The sequence below is a fragment of the Diabrotica virgifera genome, chromosome 4 (genome assembly GCF_917563875.1).
Source record: "Diabrotica virgifera virgifera chromosome 4, PGI_DIABVI_V3a".
NCBI lineage: Eukaryota > Metazoa > Arthropoda > Insecta > Coleoptera > Chrysomelidae > Diabrotica > Diabrotica virgifera.
In genome coordinates, this window is record NC_065446.1 from 97,488,069 (window position 1) to 97,508,805 (window position 20,737).

General features: G+C 34.3%; 2 protein-coding genes across 2 annotated transcripts in view; one reads left to right on the top strand and one right to left on the bottom strand.

Moving 5' to 3' along the window:
* Positions 1–20,737, top strand: part of LOC114326299 (leucine-rich repeats and immunoglobulin-like domains protein 2) — an 831,802-nt gene that overhangs the window by 229,765 nt on the left and 581,300 nt on the right. The window lies entirely within an intron of this gene.
* LOC126883864 (uncharacterized) lies at positions 2,795–7,158 on the bottom strand. The gene is made up of 2 exons (XM_050649541.1): positions 6,875–7,158; positions 2,795–6,612 (listed from the first exon to the last, which is right to left on the bottom strand). Exon 2 carries the CDS (start codon positions 4,530–4,532, stop codon positions 3,117–3,119), a length of 1,416 nt encoding a protein of 471 aa, XP_050505498.1. The 5' UTR covers positions 4,533–6,612; positions 6,875–7,158; the 3' UTR covers positions 2,795–3,116.

Consider the following 20,737-nt stretch of genomic DNA (forward strand, 5'->3'; position numbering starts at 1 on the left):
GTCTCCAGGATAAAAACGTAACGGTCTTTTCCTTAAATTATAATATTTCTGGGAACGTAAATAAGAAGATTTCAATCTCTTCCGAATATCGGCAAATATAGGGGGTAGGTTTTGGAGATCCTCTAGTCGATGAAGATTCTCAGAAACTTGTGGTAAAGTAGTTGCATTATCGGAAATTAAACCAAAATAATCGCCTGAGAGAGGAACATTTCGACCAAAGTTAAGATACGCGGGAGAACATTTAGTGACCTCGTGAGTGGAAGTCCTTATGGCTTGGGCAACAGAATGAATGTATTGATCCCACGACCTATGGTCCTCAAATGTATAAGACCTTAAAGCGGTAACCATACTACGATTTACACGTTCTGAGTGGTTCGCTTGAGGGTGATATGCAGCATTATAGAAAATCTTCTGCACCCTATATTTGGACATAAGAGTCTTGAAAGCGTTCGAGATAAATTGGGGCCCATTGTCACAGGAGACAATTTGAGGAACACCAAATACTAAAAATACTTGTTCTTCCAAATACTTAATAATTGCTGGGACTGTGGCTTTCCGAAGAGGGCAAACCAAAGGAAATTTGGTGAAATAGTCCACTACTACGAGACAATAAGTATTTCCTGTATAGCTACGAGGGTATGGACCAATTAAATCGAGAGAAATCATCTGCCAAGGGAAATTAATATTTCTAAAAGAACCCATAAGACCAGCTTGTGGTAAGTTACTTGGTTTACAAGTAGCACAAACTATGCATTTAGAGATGTACCTTTTAATGGATTTGCGCATGCCAGGCCAATAATATAACTCAGCAATACGGTGGTAAGTTTTATAGAAACCAAAATGGCCAGCAGTAACTTCGTCATGACACATACGCAAAATATTTTCCCTGTTTGGCGTAGGTACAACTATTTTCCATTCGGTCATATTCGATAATACCTCAACAGGACTTAAAATGTGTTTGTACAGCACATTGTTCTCCACCTTAAAATCGGGATATCTTTGTGGGTCTTGAGTAACCTTATCGACCATATTTTGATACCACGCATCAGGAGTTAATGAAGATAGATCTAAAACATTAATATCAAAAACACGGGAAAGAGCATCAGCAACCACTACTCCGGCTGCCTTTCGATGGACAATCTTATACGAATAGGCAGTCAGTTTACATATCCATCGGGAAAGTCTCTGAGAAGGGTTTTTCATGCTGTGAAGCCATACCAAAGAACTATGGTCCGTAATTATCGTGAAATTACGACCCTCTAAATAATAACGAAAAGCTTCTAAACCCTGAATAATAGCTAAGAGTTCTTTCTCCGTAGTTGAATAGTTTTTCTGCGCCTTATTCAGTTTCTTACTTGTATAAGCTATTGGGTGTTCAGAGCCATCTTTCACCTGAAATAGCACGCCACCAGAAGCGGTGTTAGAACAATCGGTCATCAGATAAAAATGTTCGTTAAAATTAGGTGAGATCATGACTGGAGCGCTCGTTAGTGCATCTTTAACGCGCCTAAACGCTTCATCGGCCTCAGGAGTCCAAATAATCGTTTGGCCTTTTTTCCTATCCTTCAGAAGATCAGTAAGGGGTGATAGTAAGGTAGAATAAGACGGAACAAACCGACGATAATATCCACACATGCCTAAAATTCTGCGAACTTGGGTGGTAGTTTTTGGGATGGGAAAATCTCTTATAGCGGCGACCTTTTCAGGGTCTGTCCTAAGACCCTGGTTATCAACCATATAGCCTAAAAACTTCAAACTTGGTCGACAAAATTGACATTTATCAAGATTAACCGTTAAATTGGCCTCTTTTAACCGGACAAATAATTTATTCAAAATTTCGATATGAGTAGAAAAATCCGGGGTGACTACCAAGATATCATCAAGATAATAAAACACGTAGGGCTCTAACTGAGGACCTATTACTATATCCATGAGACGACACATAGTTTGGGGAGCAGATACTAACCCAAAAGGCATTGTTACAAATTGAAACAATCCTTTACCATTGACGGCAAAAGCGGTATATTTCCTACTTTCAGTACTAAGAGGTATTTGTAAAAAAGCTTTTGAAAGATCTATAGACGATATGAACTTCGAGTTTTGAAGTTTGCTCAAGATAATATCAATTCGAGGGATCGGGTAAGCATCCCGATTTACTGTGATGCTGTTTAACTTACGTCCATCAAAACAGACCCTAAATGATCCATTCTTTTTTTTCGTGAGCCATAATGGACTACTATAGGAAGAGGTAGACGGTTCGATGATATTAAGTTTAAGCATTTCATCAATCTCTTGGTCTAAATCTTTTTGCCACGCTTGGGGTATCGGATATTGGTATTGCCTAAATGGTGTGGGATTATTCACTTCAATAGAATGGGAAAGCAAGGTAGTACGGCCTAACTTATCCGTAGAGGAAATAGAATTAAACTTGGAGATAGTTTCTTGCAACTGATTTTGTTCCTCATTTGATAAACTAGAAAAATCTTGTACGGCATTCAAGCTCGAAATATTAAATGAAGATATAGACATAGAAAAATCAGAGCAGTTAAGTGTGCTATTAAAAACATTAAGAAAGTCCATTCCAAGGATAACTGAATTTTGCACTGAGGGGATAACATAAAAAGTAACATTTCTGCGTATATTCGCTACAGAGACTTCTGTTACGAATTTTCCCGTGATGGGTTGTACAGTGCCATCAGCAGTCGATACTTGAAGAGAAGAAATCGGGTTAACTTTGACTTTATCGTTGTCTATTAAACGAAGAGATAAAGAACCTAGTAAAGATATATTTGAACCACTGTCCAGAAGTGCTAAACAAGATTGACCTAATACTTCGATAGGGAGATACGGACGATTATCGTTATGTTTCCTAACTAATAGAGAATTTAAATCTAAGGTTGTTTTATCAATCACTATGGTGTTGCCAGAAAATTGAGATAAAGGTAGACAGGTATCTCCTTCCTTAATTTTTCTGGAAGAAGAAGGTAAAGGTAACGGAATTAACGCAGAGTTAAGTTCTTGCTCGAGACAAGGAGATGGGAGATTTAATGAAGATACTGAGAAAGAAACACTATCATTATCTGATTCGACATTAAAGGGTGTCTGCTTCAGATAACTTAATCTTGAGATAGGTTGTTGTTTGAAGTTGTTGTCTTTTTGGACGAAATACCTTTCCCTTTTCGACTGGTAGAAGGTACGGGAGGGCTTGACGTGTTGAGTCCTGTATTGTTTATGGAAGTTACGGAATTCCCTGATGGAGAGACTGTCAGAGGAGGGCTCAGGGTACAATCCTCTAAACGACCGTTTCCCTGACAATTCCTACAGTTGGGTTTAGTGGTATTTTCAAGGCCACATCCAAAACAAAAGGGACGCAATCTGGGGTTTGGGCATGCAGAGAAGGCATGTCCCTGAGTATAACAATTCCAACATACGATCGTGGAGGTAACGGTAGATACATTGTGTTTCGGTACTTTATTTTGCCATGATCGATTTCGTGAAAAGGAATTCTGACTAGAAGACGGGAAAGGACGAGACGAAACTACAGTTGAGGGTTGATTAGACCAAGAAAATGTTTCTTCTAACCGCTTACATTTTTCCGTAAGTTCGTCGATACTACGGATTTCTACAAGAGCTAGTTGAGAGTGATATGAGGGTAACAAAGATTTCATGATGATTCTTACCTTTTCGGATTCCGTGAGAGGAATGTCAAGACGACTACACAACCCAAGGATGTTGTTGATAAACATAGTAACGGGTTCATTCTGGAGTTGTTTCCGCTTTTTAATGTCATCCAAAAGATCATCTTGGTAGGAATATGGTAGGAAATCAGCTTTAAGTTTTTGCACCAGATCTTTCCAGCAAGAAAGGTTAGAGCGATTATTCATAAACCAAGTGAACGCAGGACCGGTAAACAACTCAGCGGAGGCTGCAAATAAGTCATCCTCTGGAATACATCTAGAGATTCGCAAACATTCAACTTTCTCTAAGAAAGCGACAACAGTATCACGATCACCTGTACCAGAAAAAGAAATACCCCATTTATGAACTTGGGCAGATTTAGAAAATGGGAAGGGTGACGCATTGTGTATGGGTGCATTTGGAGTGGAGGTAGCAGCTGGGTTTCCCCGAGCATCGAGGTCACCTTCAATATCCAAGATTTTGACTGCGACGGTTTTCTGGTATAATTCCTGTTCATCGGTATCACACTCTAAGCGACTTACTCGTTCAGATAAATGAGCTACTCTAGACGACAATCTAGCAAAGGTAGGATCCAGTATTGTACCCCTGAATATCCCGATTTTCTGGGTAAGGTCTTTCAGTGTGTCCTCAATCTCCTCCTTATGTTTGTCAAAGGGAATACAGGAGGAAGAAATTTGCCGAAAACTCCTATTTTCCTTCTCCTGTCGCAGAGCTCCACGCAATATTTTGCGTTTAGCCTCGACGGTAGGATATTCAGTAACATCAATACTTCGGATTTTAAGCTCGTAATCTAACTCTTTTACCAGTAAATGATCAACTTTAAAAGTGGACATTTTAAAAAAGAAACTTTCAGTATCAAGACAAAACACCCCAATGAAGTTTAGATAGATAAACTCAATAAAAAAATTTTACAACTGGCACAAAGCCCGCAAATTTAATCGCATACAGTAATCTAAAATTGAGATAGAAATCAGAACCTAATAAACATATACCTATAACCCAAAATATATAATTGTGTGGATACAAGTGCCAGTACAGGATATCATAATAATTATAAGATACCAAAAAATATGTAACGTATAAAAATGTAAAAATTCAGTTTATTAAATATTAACGTCACCTTCAATAAACATTTATATATTACCTTTTAACTTATGTTCGTATACCACCCAACAATTAATGCTATATCCTCAATTCTAAAATAATTTCCCTTGCACCTGTATACTCTCTCAAAAAAAAACAAAATGATACACTGCTACTATCAACTTTTTCTTTTTTTTTATTCCAAAACAACAAACAACCTGTAAGTGATAATTCGCAATAACCAAATTGAATAAGAGAATGTAGTGTAACTAACACTAAATCACCACCTAAATGAAAACAACAGCTCCACGATGGGCTCGCCACTTTGTAACCCTTATAGTAGGGTTATATTTTTTTTTGTACTAAAATTTGATTGATGAAAAGAAAGGGGTAGTGAGAAACGGTTTAACAAGTTAAAATTAGAATGAAGATAACAAATTATTTATGAGGATGAGGATGAGACGTAAAAGCTCAGGAAGTGGAGATCGGCTTATTTTCGTGCTGTTGTTTAGGGGAGAAAGAGATAGTGATAAAGGAAGAAACCAGAAAAATTAAAAAGTAATGAAATACTTAAAAGAAAAGAACTGACCTATGATCAATAAACCAAAGATGGGCGCCAGAAGTAAATGCCTTTTAGAGCCTTTACTTCGTTGATAGAACAGTGTGGGAGACTAGAAAAGAGAGAGAGAGAGATATAGAGAGAGAGATATATAGAGAGAGAGATATAGAGAGAGATATATATATATAGAGAGAGAGAGATATAGAGAGAGAGAGAGAGAGAGAGAGAGAGAGAGAGAGAGAGGGAAAGAGAGAGAGAGAAAGAGAGAGAGAGAAATAAGGAGAAAGATATAAACAATCCAAATAACTTAATCCTGAAATAAAATATTATATGAACACATATAGTTGAGAGATATCAGGTGCAGGTGAAATGATACAAACCCAATAGGTATACCTTATTTTTATTGTGTAAAAAAAATACCTAGATATATGTAAAGTAAGATTTTGGTAACTAATGTATATATATATATATATATAATGTAAAATTTCTAGCTAAAAATATAAATAATGTATAATAATGTAAAACATTGGCTTGCAAGATGAATATATAATAGCAAAATTTAATTAATAATATAAATAATGAATATGAGTAATGTTAAAATTTTGGATGCCAAGATATAAGCAGATAACGTAAAATTTTCCGACTATTAAATGATTTCTATGAGTTTACGTTTCTTTCAGATACAAACAATAAAGAGACAGAAAAACAATAGTGAGTGCTAGTCAACAGAACCAGATGATATTCTTCATAATACCGTATTAATATACTTGTATATTATCTACCACAATACCTAAGTTATTATGTAATGAACCCTATAGAGACCAATGCTCTAGGTCTATAAGTACTTATGTTCCCTTACATGCATTGAGATTTAGATGAAAAATTGACAAAATATTATTTGTTGTGTAGACACAACCGATAGTAAAAGATATGATAAGGGAAGTTAAAAAATAATCTAATGCTTAACAACAAATGTAGAATAAATATATAATATATTGCGGAACACAATTCGGTCTATAAATGAGAACATTAATTAAGTACACTTATCTTTGTTCCAATCTAGATGAAATTCCTTCAGCTCTAATTCCAAGTGTTGGCTTATGGACGTGCCGGTTTATCAGACGGTAAGCGGCTCTATGAGTATACACATCTTAGGGAAGATTTACGTTCCAGATAATTAATAGGAATGTTATTCTTAGTGCATTTTCCATATAAGTTGTCTTTGTGGGATATTAAAAGCTTGGTTCTATTTTATAATTCTCTAGGTACGGCTAAAAAGAGAGGTTCTCATTAGGTATCTAGAAATTTTTTCCTGGATACAAGGTGAGACAGACCGGTTACAAAAGATAACCGAACATATTCTTCCACATAAATGGGAAGGTCATTTATCCAAAATGAAATTACATTATTACTTAAGTAATATATTTCTAAAAGTAGCTTTGCTAGATTTGACTTTTTAAGGTATAAAATTATTCATTTTGATATATGTGTTTCCTAAATTTCCAAAAGAAATTTTAAAATAAAATCACTTACCAGACGTTCATTTTAGGAATATTATATCTTTACAGATATATTTAGCTTGCTTTGTAATTGCAATTCCAAAATAGATTTATTGAATATCTCCTATTCTTTTATGTATGACATCTGCCGTTTTTTCTCCAACACATATTTGTCTGTATTTGACCTTCTTAAGTCGTTGGTTAGCTAGCACTAATTCTGTTTTCATTTTCCTACCTCGATCGTAAGGTAACTTTTTGTTATTCGATGTTAATTATTACGGTTGTCGGGAGTGGCTACTCGTAAACGTAGCGGAACGCTACAAGGTCGACCTGATATCGGATCCTCTACTGATACACATTAAATTTATATGCCAGTCATACTTCCTTTTAATAAGCGTGTGAGCGTGATCATGCATTTCAAATATTGTCCATAATTTTGGAAACAACCATATAGTACAAAATACGATTTTTCTCTTTCAATCTTCGATCAGACAGTTCGATTGAATTTATGTATTAATATTTAATAACCTGAAAGCAGGAATTAGGTTTCAGTGAAATCGGAAAGGCCATTTATCGAGAACCTTTTGATGTTTCTGTATTTGCATATTTTTGATCATTTCTGCCTTGTTACTTCACCTCATACACCGGCATATAAATCAAGCATGCGAATTCACGACTAAATTTATATGCATATCCTTTTTGGATGGTCGGCGAAGAATATCGATTTAAGCTTAACTTTTGACATTGTGAAAAATGGAAAGATCTTTTAATAAAAACTTTATTTTATTTAACAAGCCAAAGTTTTGCTTTAATAAAATTAAAATATTATCAAAAATAAAACTTTATTGGGACCAATTTTCTGGTATCAACTTCGTGGTTTTTAAAATTTGCAAACCAATAAATTATTGGCGCAAAGAAGGCTGAGGGAGATCTAAGAGTTGCATCTCACTTTTCGTCTCTCCTAGTCCTGCGCGGTAAAATAGCAACGAAAAATAGTCACGCATACTCAGATATGTGATCAGGTGTATGACTATTAAAAATAAATAATCATTTCGTTGTAAAATGAAACAAGAGCCGTCTTAAATTTCAGTTTGCTCAGAGAGCATCAAAGAGCTCCGGTAGAAACCGGTTAGGGTGCTTTTGATGCTCTCTGAACATACTGAAATATAAGACAGCTCATTCTACAACGAAATTATTGTTTATTTATATTAGTTTTACTCCTATCTGAGTATTCGGGACCATGTTTCGTTGGAATTTTACCGCGCTGGACAGGCGAGAAGTGAGATACAACCCTCAGCTTTCTTTGCTCCACTAAGTCGTTGGTTTGCAAATTTTAGAAACCACGAATGTGTTGCCAGTAAAATGGCCACAATAAAGTTTTGTTTTTAATGTTATTTAATAATTTTATTAAAGCAAAACTTTCTTATTAATCGATACTGGCAGCCCGAATTTGTTTCTTTTGTTATTGACGTTCTACTATATGATCATATCTATACATTCCGGGTGGTTCTCTGGGAATAACTCTCTATAAGTACTAAATAGTCTTCCTATTATTCCTATGTCGAGTATGAAATGTCTGAATTTTCTCTATGTTTTAAGAAGGGGTAGGTGGTTTCAACACCGATTCACAACCGGTACAGCTTGTGTCTTTGATCACCCATAAGCCAGCTATAGGACTGGGTAGGTACAACACTGCATATTTTTTGGGGTATATATCTTAGGTTCAAAGAGAGACAAGAAAACCGCAAATGCAGCAAATCAATAGGGCTTGAGTCAAGTCTTAAGTGGTGCCTAAGTGATCAGGATCGGATACACACGGCTCAGTATAGCCGAAAAACTGAAAAATTGAACTTTGAACATTTTTTTTTTTGACAATTACTCAACATGTCAACCTACGAATTGCGCCAATAACTGAGCATCTGTAGGACTTTAGACGTGTCTAACGGTGTATACCTCATATCTGGGAAAATTCGAATTTTTAGGTTATAGGCCTCATAAGAATGATCAAATCCACTTCCTATAACGGTTTTTTAAGCTCCCTAAATCCTGTGATACCTATTTATATTTGATTTTATTTTTCGCTAAATCCTATGATAACCAGTTTGTTATATTTGACTTTAGATGCATTAGACACTACTTGTCAATACGTTTCGAACTAATGTTTGATGATAAAAATCGGTTAAACCGTTTAGAAGTTATCGAGCTCCAAAAGTATTATCTATTTAACCATTATAGCCGAAATGGTCTAGTTGTAGTGGTTACGACGATAAAGTTAATCGGACAAATCTAGTTGATTATTTGTCAGCCATCCCAATTTTTTTTCAATCTATTCTGAATAGAAAAAATCTGGCATACATTCGATGCACACAGAGAGTTATATATAAAAAAATACTGGGATGGCTGGGGCATGAACTCGGATTACCTTATCACAAGTTTGTTGTGGTAACCGCTAGATCCTTTTGGCAGTAATGCAAAAAGAGCGACCACATTTATAACGCTTAATGTGTAATCAAGAAACATTATATTAGTGAAGCCGATATTTGAAGCAATTGTGCATTTAATGATAGAAGTATATAATTTGGACCACATATACTACACATATAAAGGTTCAAATTTAAAAAGGAGGCCATCCCCGATTTTGCCTTTTACAAAAATGGCGGGCATTCAAATTAACTACAATACATATGTGACTTATAGCACGATAACTTTTGAACGAGACGTAAGGTTTCAACCAAATTTGGTATATAGGTTCTTTTTTGATGTATAAGATCGAGGTCTTTAACCGGAAGAATCGGTTTACCATAAGTTGTGTTTTTCGTGGTTTTATGTAAAAATATAATGATTTTTTAAATTCTTTCACCATGTATGTATTAATTTTTTTAGAAAGGTAATACCGCCGTTGAAAAGAGCGTAAAAATATTTTTATGGAAATATTTTGAACTATTTAGTTATGTTAATTTCCATTTAATAAATGCATAACGTATCTTCACATGTACCTATGTGCGGCAGATTTGTGCAAATATTATAAGAATTATTGTGCATTTAATGGTAGAAGCATATAATTTGGACCACACATACTACACATATTGTACAGTTTTCCTTTTAGCCCACCTTCAAGAATTTGGAAGAAGAATAGAAGAAGATTTGTATTTTGTTGCCTTAGCAATTTTAATGTTTAATGTAAGATACATTTTTGTTTCATATACTGGTTTGTAACTTTTTCTATAATATATGTTCAATTAGTATGTAAATCAGTATAACATTATTTAAAACCATTGGAAACACAAAAAAGAAAACCATACCTAATATACAGTTCAGATCCAGCCCAACTTTATTCATTGGTCCTATTCAAACCGCATATAAGAAAAATAACGAGAAGCCGACTTTTAGCCGTTGAAGTTAAAAGGTCAGAACTTATATTCCTTTTCTTATATTCCACTTTCTTGTTGAATAAGAATTGACTCATACTTGTTATTTTTATAGTCATTCGCCAGTGTTATAAAAATTTAATTGTATTTAATTTTCCTATTTAATTGACAATTTCGGCGTCTAATCATTCGCCAGTGTCATAAAATTTATTCATATTTATTTGGTTTATTTTATTGATCGATTATTTGATATTTAAGGTCACAGTGTCTAATCATTCACTCGTGACGCCTAAGTTTCCAGTTGGTTATTATTTTTTGTTGTTACTTTGTAATTTATTACCTAATTCTTTAATATCAATCCTTCATATTTGACAATTTTGCATTTAATTTAGTTTGTCAAAACTATCTGACATTTACGTGAGTTTACGTGACATTTCTCGTTATAGAATTATTGTCATATTTTATTTTCTTCTTTTTTACTTTAATATAAGTCACAATGTCCGAAACTGAAAATCATAGTCAAGTTTCTAACGTTGAGAGGTACAAGAGAAAGAGAGCAGGGCTTAAATCTAAATTGACAATTTTTAAAAATTATATCACAGATGTAGAGTCCAATATTTCCAACGATGATTGTAATATTCCATATGAGGAAATCAAATTAAGATTTAGAGGAGGAAGCGTCCCAAAGAGAGCTCTTCGAAAACGATTATTTCTCTATTATTACTAAAACACGATCGCTGCTATCAAAGCTCAATCCCAATGAAGTTATGCATAAAATTAATTCAGAAAACGATGTTCAATCCCAAGCAGGTCCTTCTAGTCGACCTAACGTCAATTGTAACATCAAATTACCCACTCTTCAACTTGTAAAATATAGCGGGAGCTACGAGAAATGGTTAGAGTATAGAGATTCGTTTCAGTCAATAATCTTAGATAATTCAGATATAAATCCTATTTAAAAATTCCACTACTTGAAATCTTCTCTTAGCGGTGTTGCCGAAAAGGTCATTAGTAGTTTGCCAGTGTCTTCGGATAATTTCTCAGTCGCGTGGAAAATGCTATGTGAAAGATTTGCAAACAAAGATTTATTAATATACAATCACACCAAGTTTTTTTTTCTCTCCCACAAATCACAAAGCCATCTGCATCAAGCATCAGGCAATTAATAGATGAACTTCAAGGTAATTTAAGGTCACTTAAATCATTGGACCAACCAGTTGATACTTGGGATACCCTACTTATATTTATTATAATAGAAAAACTTGATTCCTACACCACACAGGAGTGGGAATCTAAGAAACCTTCAAACGCAACGTTAAAGGATCTTATTAATTTTCTAAAAGGTAAGGCTGACGTTTTGGAAAAAATTGATGCCAACCTTGGACAGAATAATAAAGAACGATTCGGTTCCGATAAGAAATCCTCAAGAGCTCTAGTAGCCACCCAAACTTCTTGTGCTTTCTGCAAATCCATCAATCATAAAATAAGTCTGTGTCCCGATTTCAATCATTTAAGTATTTCTGATCGGGCCGAAAATGTTAAAAGGCTTAAATTATGTTTCAATTGCCTACATTCAGGCCACATTAATTTAAATTGTAAGTACGGAAAGTGTACTAAATGTGGTAAAAAGCATCATTCTCTCTTGCATATCAATACGGACAACTCAAATAACTTAACTTCATATTCCAATCCAGTGCAGTTATCTTCGAATATTCAATCTCACTTGACTGTACACAACACTCAAACCCTATCTAACTATGTTCCAGAATACAAGTCTGTTCTGTTATCGACAGTTCTAGTGAATGTTTTTGATAGCGCAGGAGTTGCGCACAAATGTCGTGCCCTCCTGGATAGTGCTTCACAATCAAATTATATTGTATCTAGTTTTTTTGATAAATTGGGAATAGCAAAAAACCGTTTGAATGTATCAGTATCTGGCTTTGGTCAAGTTTCCTCGAATTTAAAATACAATTGTAATTTATGAATTGATTCTTGCTATTCCTCGTTCAAAAGTTCTATCAATTGTCTAATTACTAACTCAATATATGATCAACTCCCTGTTTGTAATGTTGATATATCTTCCTTAAGAATTCCTTCTAATATTCAGCTATCTGACCCTAATTTTCATATTAACTCATCGATAGATTTGTTAGTTGGAGCAGGTCTATTTTATAACTTGCTGTGTGTAGGACAGATACAATTAAATCGCGTTGGTCCCATCTTGCAGAAAACGAGATTAGGATGGATTGTTTCTGGCCCAATTGCTCAAACTGCGTCTAACCGGACAATCTGTAATGTTTCCCGGTTATCTGATGTAAACGATTTATCTCGCTTTTGGGAAATAGAGGAAATTTCTACTTCTTCCCCACGTTCGAAGGAAGAAATCTCTTGCGAGGAACATTTTCAGTCATTTCATAAGAGGGACAAAAATGGCAGGTTTATCGTAACAATTCCCTTTAAGGACTCTCTTGATCAATTAGGTGAGTCAAAATCTATTGCTAGAAGTAAATTTATGTCTCTTGAGCGTAAGTTTCAAAAGAATCCTATGTTAAAGGAAAAATATTCCGATTTTATGAACGAATACTTATCTATGGGTCACATGTCTCCATGTAATAATGAGTCTCTAGTTAATTTCTATTTTCCTCATCATGGAGTGGAAAAAGAAGATAGCCTAACTACAAAACTTCGAGTTGTATTCAATGGTTCGTCACCCACTACATCTGAAGTTTCGTTGAATGATTTACAAATGGTAGGTCCAGTAGTTCAAAATGATTTAATTGCAATCATTCTGAGATTTAGACAACATTCTTATGTGGTATCCGCTGATATTGCAAAAATGTACCGTCAAATTTTAATCGATCCTTCTCAAAGAAACCTTCAGCAAATAATTTGGCGATCAGATCCGTCCCAACCTTTGCAAACTTTTTGTCTGAATACTGTGACCTATGGTACTGCTTCGGCAAGTTTTTTAGCTACTCGATGTTTAATACAACTTTCTAAGGAACACTTAGATGAGTATCCTGAAGCATCTAAAATTATAGCTAATGATTTCTATGTGGATGATCTGCTAACTGGCTCCGATTCCATTTCTGAACTTATTTTGCATTGTAACCAAATCGTAGCCATTTTAGCTAAAGGTTGTTTTCCTCTTCGTAAATGGGTATCCAATGAAGTCTTGGTTTTAAAAGGCATCAAACAAATTATTGAATCTCAGGACACTACATATACCTTTGGTTCCAATAATGGGACGAAAGCTTTGGGTCTTCATTGGCTTCAAAGCTCCGATTCGCTCAAATATACTATTTCTTCCGAAGTTTTTTCTAGTGTGATAACGAAGCGCACGATACTTTCAAGTATTGCCAGTATATTTGATCCGTTAGGACTCTTAAGTCCAGTCATTATCAAGGCCAAAGTGTTAATGCAACAATTGTGGTTAGAGAACTTAAGTTGGGATGAGTCAGTACCTTCACAAATTCATACTGAATGGATGGCCTTTCGGAAGCAACTGCTTAAATTAAATGATCTTTAGGTACCTCGTAACGTCAAGTTACATGATTCTCTCCTAAATGAACTTCACGGCTTCTGTGATGCATCTGAACTTGCTTATGGCTCATGCATTTACGTTCGCTCTATTAATGCATATTAATGCTTAAGGCCCAGCAGATGAAATCTGGAGCTCTTTCTGTAGAAGAGGTTGATTTAGCTCTAAGTATTTTAGTCAAATTCTCTCAACATGAATCATTTTATGTTGAATATTTTAGCTTGTTGAATGGAAAAACTCTCTCATCTAACAGTAAACTGTTATCTTTGAATCCTTTTCTTGACGCAAGTGGATTACTCAGGGTGGGGGGTAGACTACATCAATCTTCTTACTCGTATGATAAGAAACATCCTATCATAATTTCTCCAAAGCATCGTCTTTCCAAATTATTATTTGAACATGAGCACCTGAGGCTAATGCATGCCGGTCCTCAACAATTGCTTTATTCAATTCGCGAAACCTATTGGCCAATACACGGCAAGACTTTGGCCCGTCAAGTAGTTCATCGCTGTTTTATTTGTTTTAAGGCTCGACCCGTTTCCAACTTTCCCCTTATGGGAAATCTCCCAGAAGTAAGTGTGACTACATACCTTCCCTTTATTAATACTGGAGTTGATTATGCGTGACCTTTTGTTTTAAAAGACAGACGCGGTCGCGGATTTAAAACTTATAAGGCTTATATTAGCCTATTTATTTGCCTCTCATCGAAGGCGGTTCACCTAGAAATCGTTACTGACCTGACAAGTATTGCCTTCATAGCAGCTTTGAAACGTTTTATTTCCAGACGGGGAAAACCCCAAGCCCTGTATTCAGACAATGGTACTACCTTTGTAGGTGCCAACAATCATCTTTTGGAACTTGGAAAATTTTTAAATATTAATAATGAAAATATATCTTCCTCTTGTGCCTCCCAAGGAATTGCTTGGCATTTTATTCCTGCTTACTCCCCTCATTTCGGTGGTATTTGGGAGGCTGGTGTAAAGTCCATGAAAGGACATTTAAAGCGTGTCCTCTCCGAAGCTCTTCTCGTATATGAAGATTTTCAAACAATTCCAGTTCAAGTTGAGTCAATTTTAAATTCACGACCTCTTACTCCTCTTTCTTCCGATCCTGACGACTTTTCCTGTCTCACACCTTCACATTTCTTAATTGGAAGACCTCTTACCTCTATACCTGAGAAGAACTTCACAGAAATTAACGTTAATCGGCTGGACCATTTCGAAAGACTTCAACAGCTTCGACAGCACTTGTGGCAGAGATGATCATTGGAGTATTTATCTGAATTGCAGTCCAGGCAAAAATGGAAGGAAAATAAATTTAAATTAAAGATCAATGATCTTGTTCTTCTTAAAGAACCTCATCAAGGTCCTATGCAATGGACGTTAGGAAGAGTTACCCACCTCCATACTGGTTCTGATGGTGTAGCACGAGTGGCGTCCCTACGCACTTCCAGAGGAAATATAAAAAGAGCCGTAGCCAATTTGTGCCTTCTTCCTTTGGCTGCAACTTAATGTTGAAAGACTTTCTTTCAAGGTGGGGGGTATGTACAGTTTTCCTTTTAGCCCACCTTCAAGAATTTGAAAGAAGAATAGAAGAAGATTTGTATTTTGTTGCCTTAGCAATTTTAATGTTTAATGTAAGATACATTTTTGTTTCATATACTGGTTTGTAACTTTTTCTATAATATATGTTCAATTAGTAGATGTAAATCAGTATAACATTATTTAAAACCATTGGAAACACAAAAAAGAAAACCACACCTAATATACAGTCCAGATCCAGCCCAACTTTATTCACATATAGAGATTCAAATTTGGATATGAAGCCATCTCAGTTTTTGTTCCTTTTTCAAAAATGGCGGGCATTCAAAATGGTGACTATACATAATGTGACTAATAGCACGATAACTTTTAAACAAAAACTTTGATTTCAGCCAAATTTGGCATCAAGGTTCTTTTGTTGATAAGTAAGTTCGAGGTCTTGAACCGGAAGAATCGGTTTACCATAAGTCGTGTTTTTACTGTTTTTTTTTACCCGTGTTGAGCTGGCCCCCTACCCCCCCACTTGCAAAAATTAAAAAACAAATAGCCCTGATTTATGAGCTATTTATGAGCTTTCATATTCCGCAAACTAAAAATTTTGAGTTGGTTCCACTGAGCAGGAATTTAATACTTTAGTGGGGGGGGCTGAGTCAGCCCCCCCACTACTTAAAAATAGGAATATTGAATCGGTTTTTGCGGCAGAATTACGAGCTACTTATGAGCTCTTGAAATTATATAGTTTCGATTTTTGAGCTCATCCTCTTCACCCCCAAACAACCTTTTAATTGATTTAACTTAAAAGAAAAATGCTGAGAAAACTTAAAATATATCGTATTGCGGATATAATTCCTATAGCGGATATACTCTAAGAATAAACTATTAAATCACGTGCATTTCGATTATTGAGCTACAACCCCTTCGCAAGAAAACCACCCTATCTTCCCGGCTTAAGAGAAAGTTGTACTTAAAATGCATTAAATTAATTATTTGGCGACTACATATCATTTAATAATTTATAAGGTTCCAAATTACGCGCATTTAAATCAGTAAATTGCAATTTATTTTGTATAGTGCAGTCACTGAAAGTAAAAATTAACGATTAACTTCAATTTCGGTGAACCTTCATAGATTTTCACGAAAATTGGTCAGTGGTTAGAGAATACCTCAAGAAACAAAGGTGGCATGGTACCACCTTGCGCCTTTACCCTGAGGGTGGATACCGCCCCTTCTCGGGGGTGGAAATTATTTTATAAAAAATAATTGCACAAATCTATAAAAGAACAAATTATTAGCAAAATTTATTATATAAAGTTATTAAAATAAGTCAATGCTTTTTACGTTATTTAAAATCAAAAATTTTAATTATTCGTGAAAAAATGCATGTTTTGAAGCGGTTTTTCGTAAATCACTGAAAAACTGTAAGTTTTTACAAAAAAGTTGATAGTACTTTTATTCGTATAGCTTATTTTCTAAGAATAAACTCTTAAATCACGCGCCTTTCGATTATTGAGCTACAACCCCTTCGCAAGAAAACCATCCCATATTCCCGGCTTAAGAGAGGAATGTACTTAAAACAATTTAAATAAATTATTTGGCGACTAGATATCGTCTAATAATTAATGAGCTCGCAAAATATACGCATCTGAATTATTGAATTGCCATTTTCTTTCTAAAGTGCAGTAACTGAAGGTAAAAATCAACTATGACCTTCGATTTCGGTAAATCTCCATTCATTTTCACGAAAATTGGTGAGCGGATTTTGATGCTATCAACTTTTTCTGGGGCTCATTTTTGATAGGTATTTATATAGTACTTTGACAAGTATTTAGTACCTAAGTGTTATAAAATGGATCTCTTTCCCGTTATTTAAGCTTGAATCCTTAGATTTGAATAGTCGCAGAAACAATATACATTTAATTACCAATAACTTACTTTAAATTAACATTAAAGGGTTTTTCAAGTAAGCAATTTATTATATTTCTTATTAGCTTCAATTTTAACGATAAACACTTTTTTGTAAAAACTTACAGTTTTTGAGTTACTTATGAAAAATCGCTTTAAAGCATGCATTTTCTTTCACAAAAATTAAAATATTTGATCTTTAATAACTCAAAAAGTATTGATTTATTTTAATCACATTATATAACAAATTTTGCTTACAATTTGTCCCTCTCTCTATTTGTGGGGTTATTTTTAATAAAGTAATTTTCACCCCCGAGAAGGGGTGACATATACCCCAGGTTAAAACCCCAAGTTGTTATTGTTAATTCGTGAAAATGAATGGAGATTTACCGAAATCGAAGGTCATAGTTGATTTTTACCTTCAGTGACTGCACTATAGAAAGAAAATGGCAATTCAATAATTGAGATGCGTATATTTTGCAAGCTCATAAATTAATAAACGATATGTAGTCGCCAAATAATTAATTTAAAATATTTTTTGTACAACTCTCTCTTAAGCCGGGAATATGCGATGGTTTTCTTATGAAGGGGTTGTAGCTCTATAATCGAAAGGCGCGTGATTTAAGAGTATATTCTTAGAATATAAGCTATACGAATTAAACTACTATTAACTTTTTTGTAAAAACTTACAGTTTTTCAGTGATTTACGAAAAACCGCTTCATAACATGCATTTTTTTCACGAATAATTAAAATCTTTGATCTTTAATAACTTAAAAAGTATTGACTTATTTTATTAACTTTATATAATAAATTTTGCTTTTAATTTGTTCTTTTATTGATTTGTGCAGTTATTTTTAATAAAACAATTTTCACCTCCGATAAGGGGCGGTATCCACCCTCAGGGTAAAGGCGCAAGGTGGTACCATGTCACCTTTGTTTTTTGACGTATCCTCTAACCACTGACCAATTTTCGTGAAAATCGATGAAGTTTCACCGAAATTGAAGGTAATCGTTAATTTTTTACCTTCAGTGACTCAGCCCCTCCCCCACTAAAGTATCAAATTCCTGCTCAGTGGAACGAGCTCAAAATTTTTAGTTTGCGGAATATGAGAGCTCATAAATAGCTCATAAATCAGGGCTATTTGTTTTTTGATTTTTGGAAGTAGGGGGGGGGGGGAGGGCAGCTCAACACGGGTGTTTTTTTTTGTAAAAATTTGTTGTTTATTTTTCAATTCCTTCGCTTTGTATATATTAATTTTTCAAAAAGTTAATACCGCCATTGAAAATGGTGCAAAAAATTTTTTTTAGGAAATATTTTGAACTTTTTAGTTATTTTAATTACCATTTAATAAATGCATAACGTACGCTCACATGTACCTATGGGCGGCAGATTCATTTTGAATGTCCGCCATTTTTGTAAAAGACAAAATCTGAGATAGCCTTATATCTACATTTGAATCTTTGTATGTGTAGTATGTGTGGTCTTTGTATGTGTAAATCGATTCTTCCGGTTCAAGAGCTCCATCTTAAGCATTAAAAAAAGAACCTATACCAAATTTGGTTAAAATCGAACTTTTCGTTTAAAAGTTATCGTGCTATTAGTCACATATTTATAGTCGCCATTTTGAATGCCCGCCATATTTGTAAAAGACAAAATCTGAGACGGCCTCATATTTAAATTTAAACCTTTCTATGTATAGTATATGTGGTCCAAATTATATGCTTCTACCATTAAACGCACAATAATTCTTATCATATTTGCACGAATCTGCCGCACATAGGTACATGTGAAGATAAGTTATGCATTTATTATATGGTAATTAACACAACTAAAAAGTTCAAGATATTTCCTAAAACAGATTTTTGCAAGCTTTTCCGTGCCGATATTACCTATTTGAAAAATTAATATATACAGGGTGAAAGAAGTGAAAAAAAAATACAACATATTTTTACAAAAAAAATCAGGAAAAGCACAACTTCTGGTAAACCGGTTCTTCTTGTTCAGGAGTTTGATCTTATACATCAAAAAAAAAGAACCCATATACCAAATTTGGTTGAAGTTGGACTTTTCGTTTAATAGTTATCGTGCTATTAGTCACATATGTATCATCGCCATTTTGAATGCCCGCCATTGTTGTAAAAGGTAAAATCTGAGATGGCCTCATATCTAGTTTTGAACCTTTGTATGTGTAGTATATGGTATATATGGTCCAAATTATATGCTTCTATCATTAAATGCACAATTCTTATAATATTTGCACGAATCTGCCGCATTACATTTCAAGTTCATAATATTATTAATTTATAAAAAACTTTGAAAAACTTTTGATACAAGAATAAAAAAGAATATGTGTGTACTTTGTACGCACGTAAGAAGTTATACTGCTATTATAATATAATTTCAACGAAATAAATATACCTACTTAACAGTTACAATACAAAAAATTAACAATAATTACCAAAAATGAACAAAAACAATGCCAAATATAAAAAAAAAAAAAGAAAAAAGTATGAATCGTCCGGGATTTGAACACGCAATCTCGCGATTTTTTGATCTCTGGTCCAATGCTCTACCAACCAGGCCGTCAAGCCGCATGCTACTTACCTTTCAGATATACATAATTATAAATCACGGTGACAAGTGAAATATAATAATAGATATTTTATTATTTTACGCCCAAGGAAGATAAATCCAAAGACACAAAATTCTAATAAAAAACCTTTTAAACCACCTTTTTCAAATTGCGCAAGTTGTATTATTAATATTAATGTTAATAAATGAAATATAAATATTTTGACGTTTCACAATTTGACAATTCACTTTTAACTGCAGTGCCTTAAAAATTTTAAAGCACTAGTGCCTTAAAGTAGCATTTTTAACGCTCCTATGGAGTCCTAAAAATTGCATTTTTAACACGTTTGTAGAAAAATATATTTAAAAACACAAATATATTCTTTCCGCACCTTTTCTGGACTGATACATACATAAATTAAAACATTTTGAAGTATAACTTCAAAAATATAATATGAAAACTATTTAAAAAGGCAGTATAACTATTAACTAACCTTTGTTGTTTCTCTTCCCACAAATTTTAAAACGCAACAACCATACATAACCAAACCGTCAACCGTCCAAACCACAGCTGCGCTACAGCTGCCATATTGGATAATTTGTGACATGTCATTTGAACATCCAATCAGAACAAAGTTATAATGCGCATGCGCCCGGATCGTAGGTTTTAACATATAAAAATTCACCCTCATATCGCGCGTAAAGAAGTATAACTTCAAAAACCGCTAAAAGCCGAAAAAATGAGTGGCGCACACAATTTTCCAGCTACAAAAGAGCTGATATGAATATTACAAGGCGCAATAAAATTCTAGTTTTATTTTGAAAGATTTTTCCGTTATATTTGCTAAATTTTGAGTAATAGGCGCCAATAATAGAGCTTTAAAATGCAAACCGTATCAAAGTTACTAAACTTTGTGGTGCGTTTAGTTCACATTTAGCAAATGTTATGGATAAATCTTTGAAATAAAACTG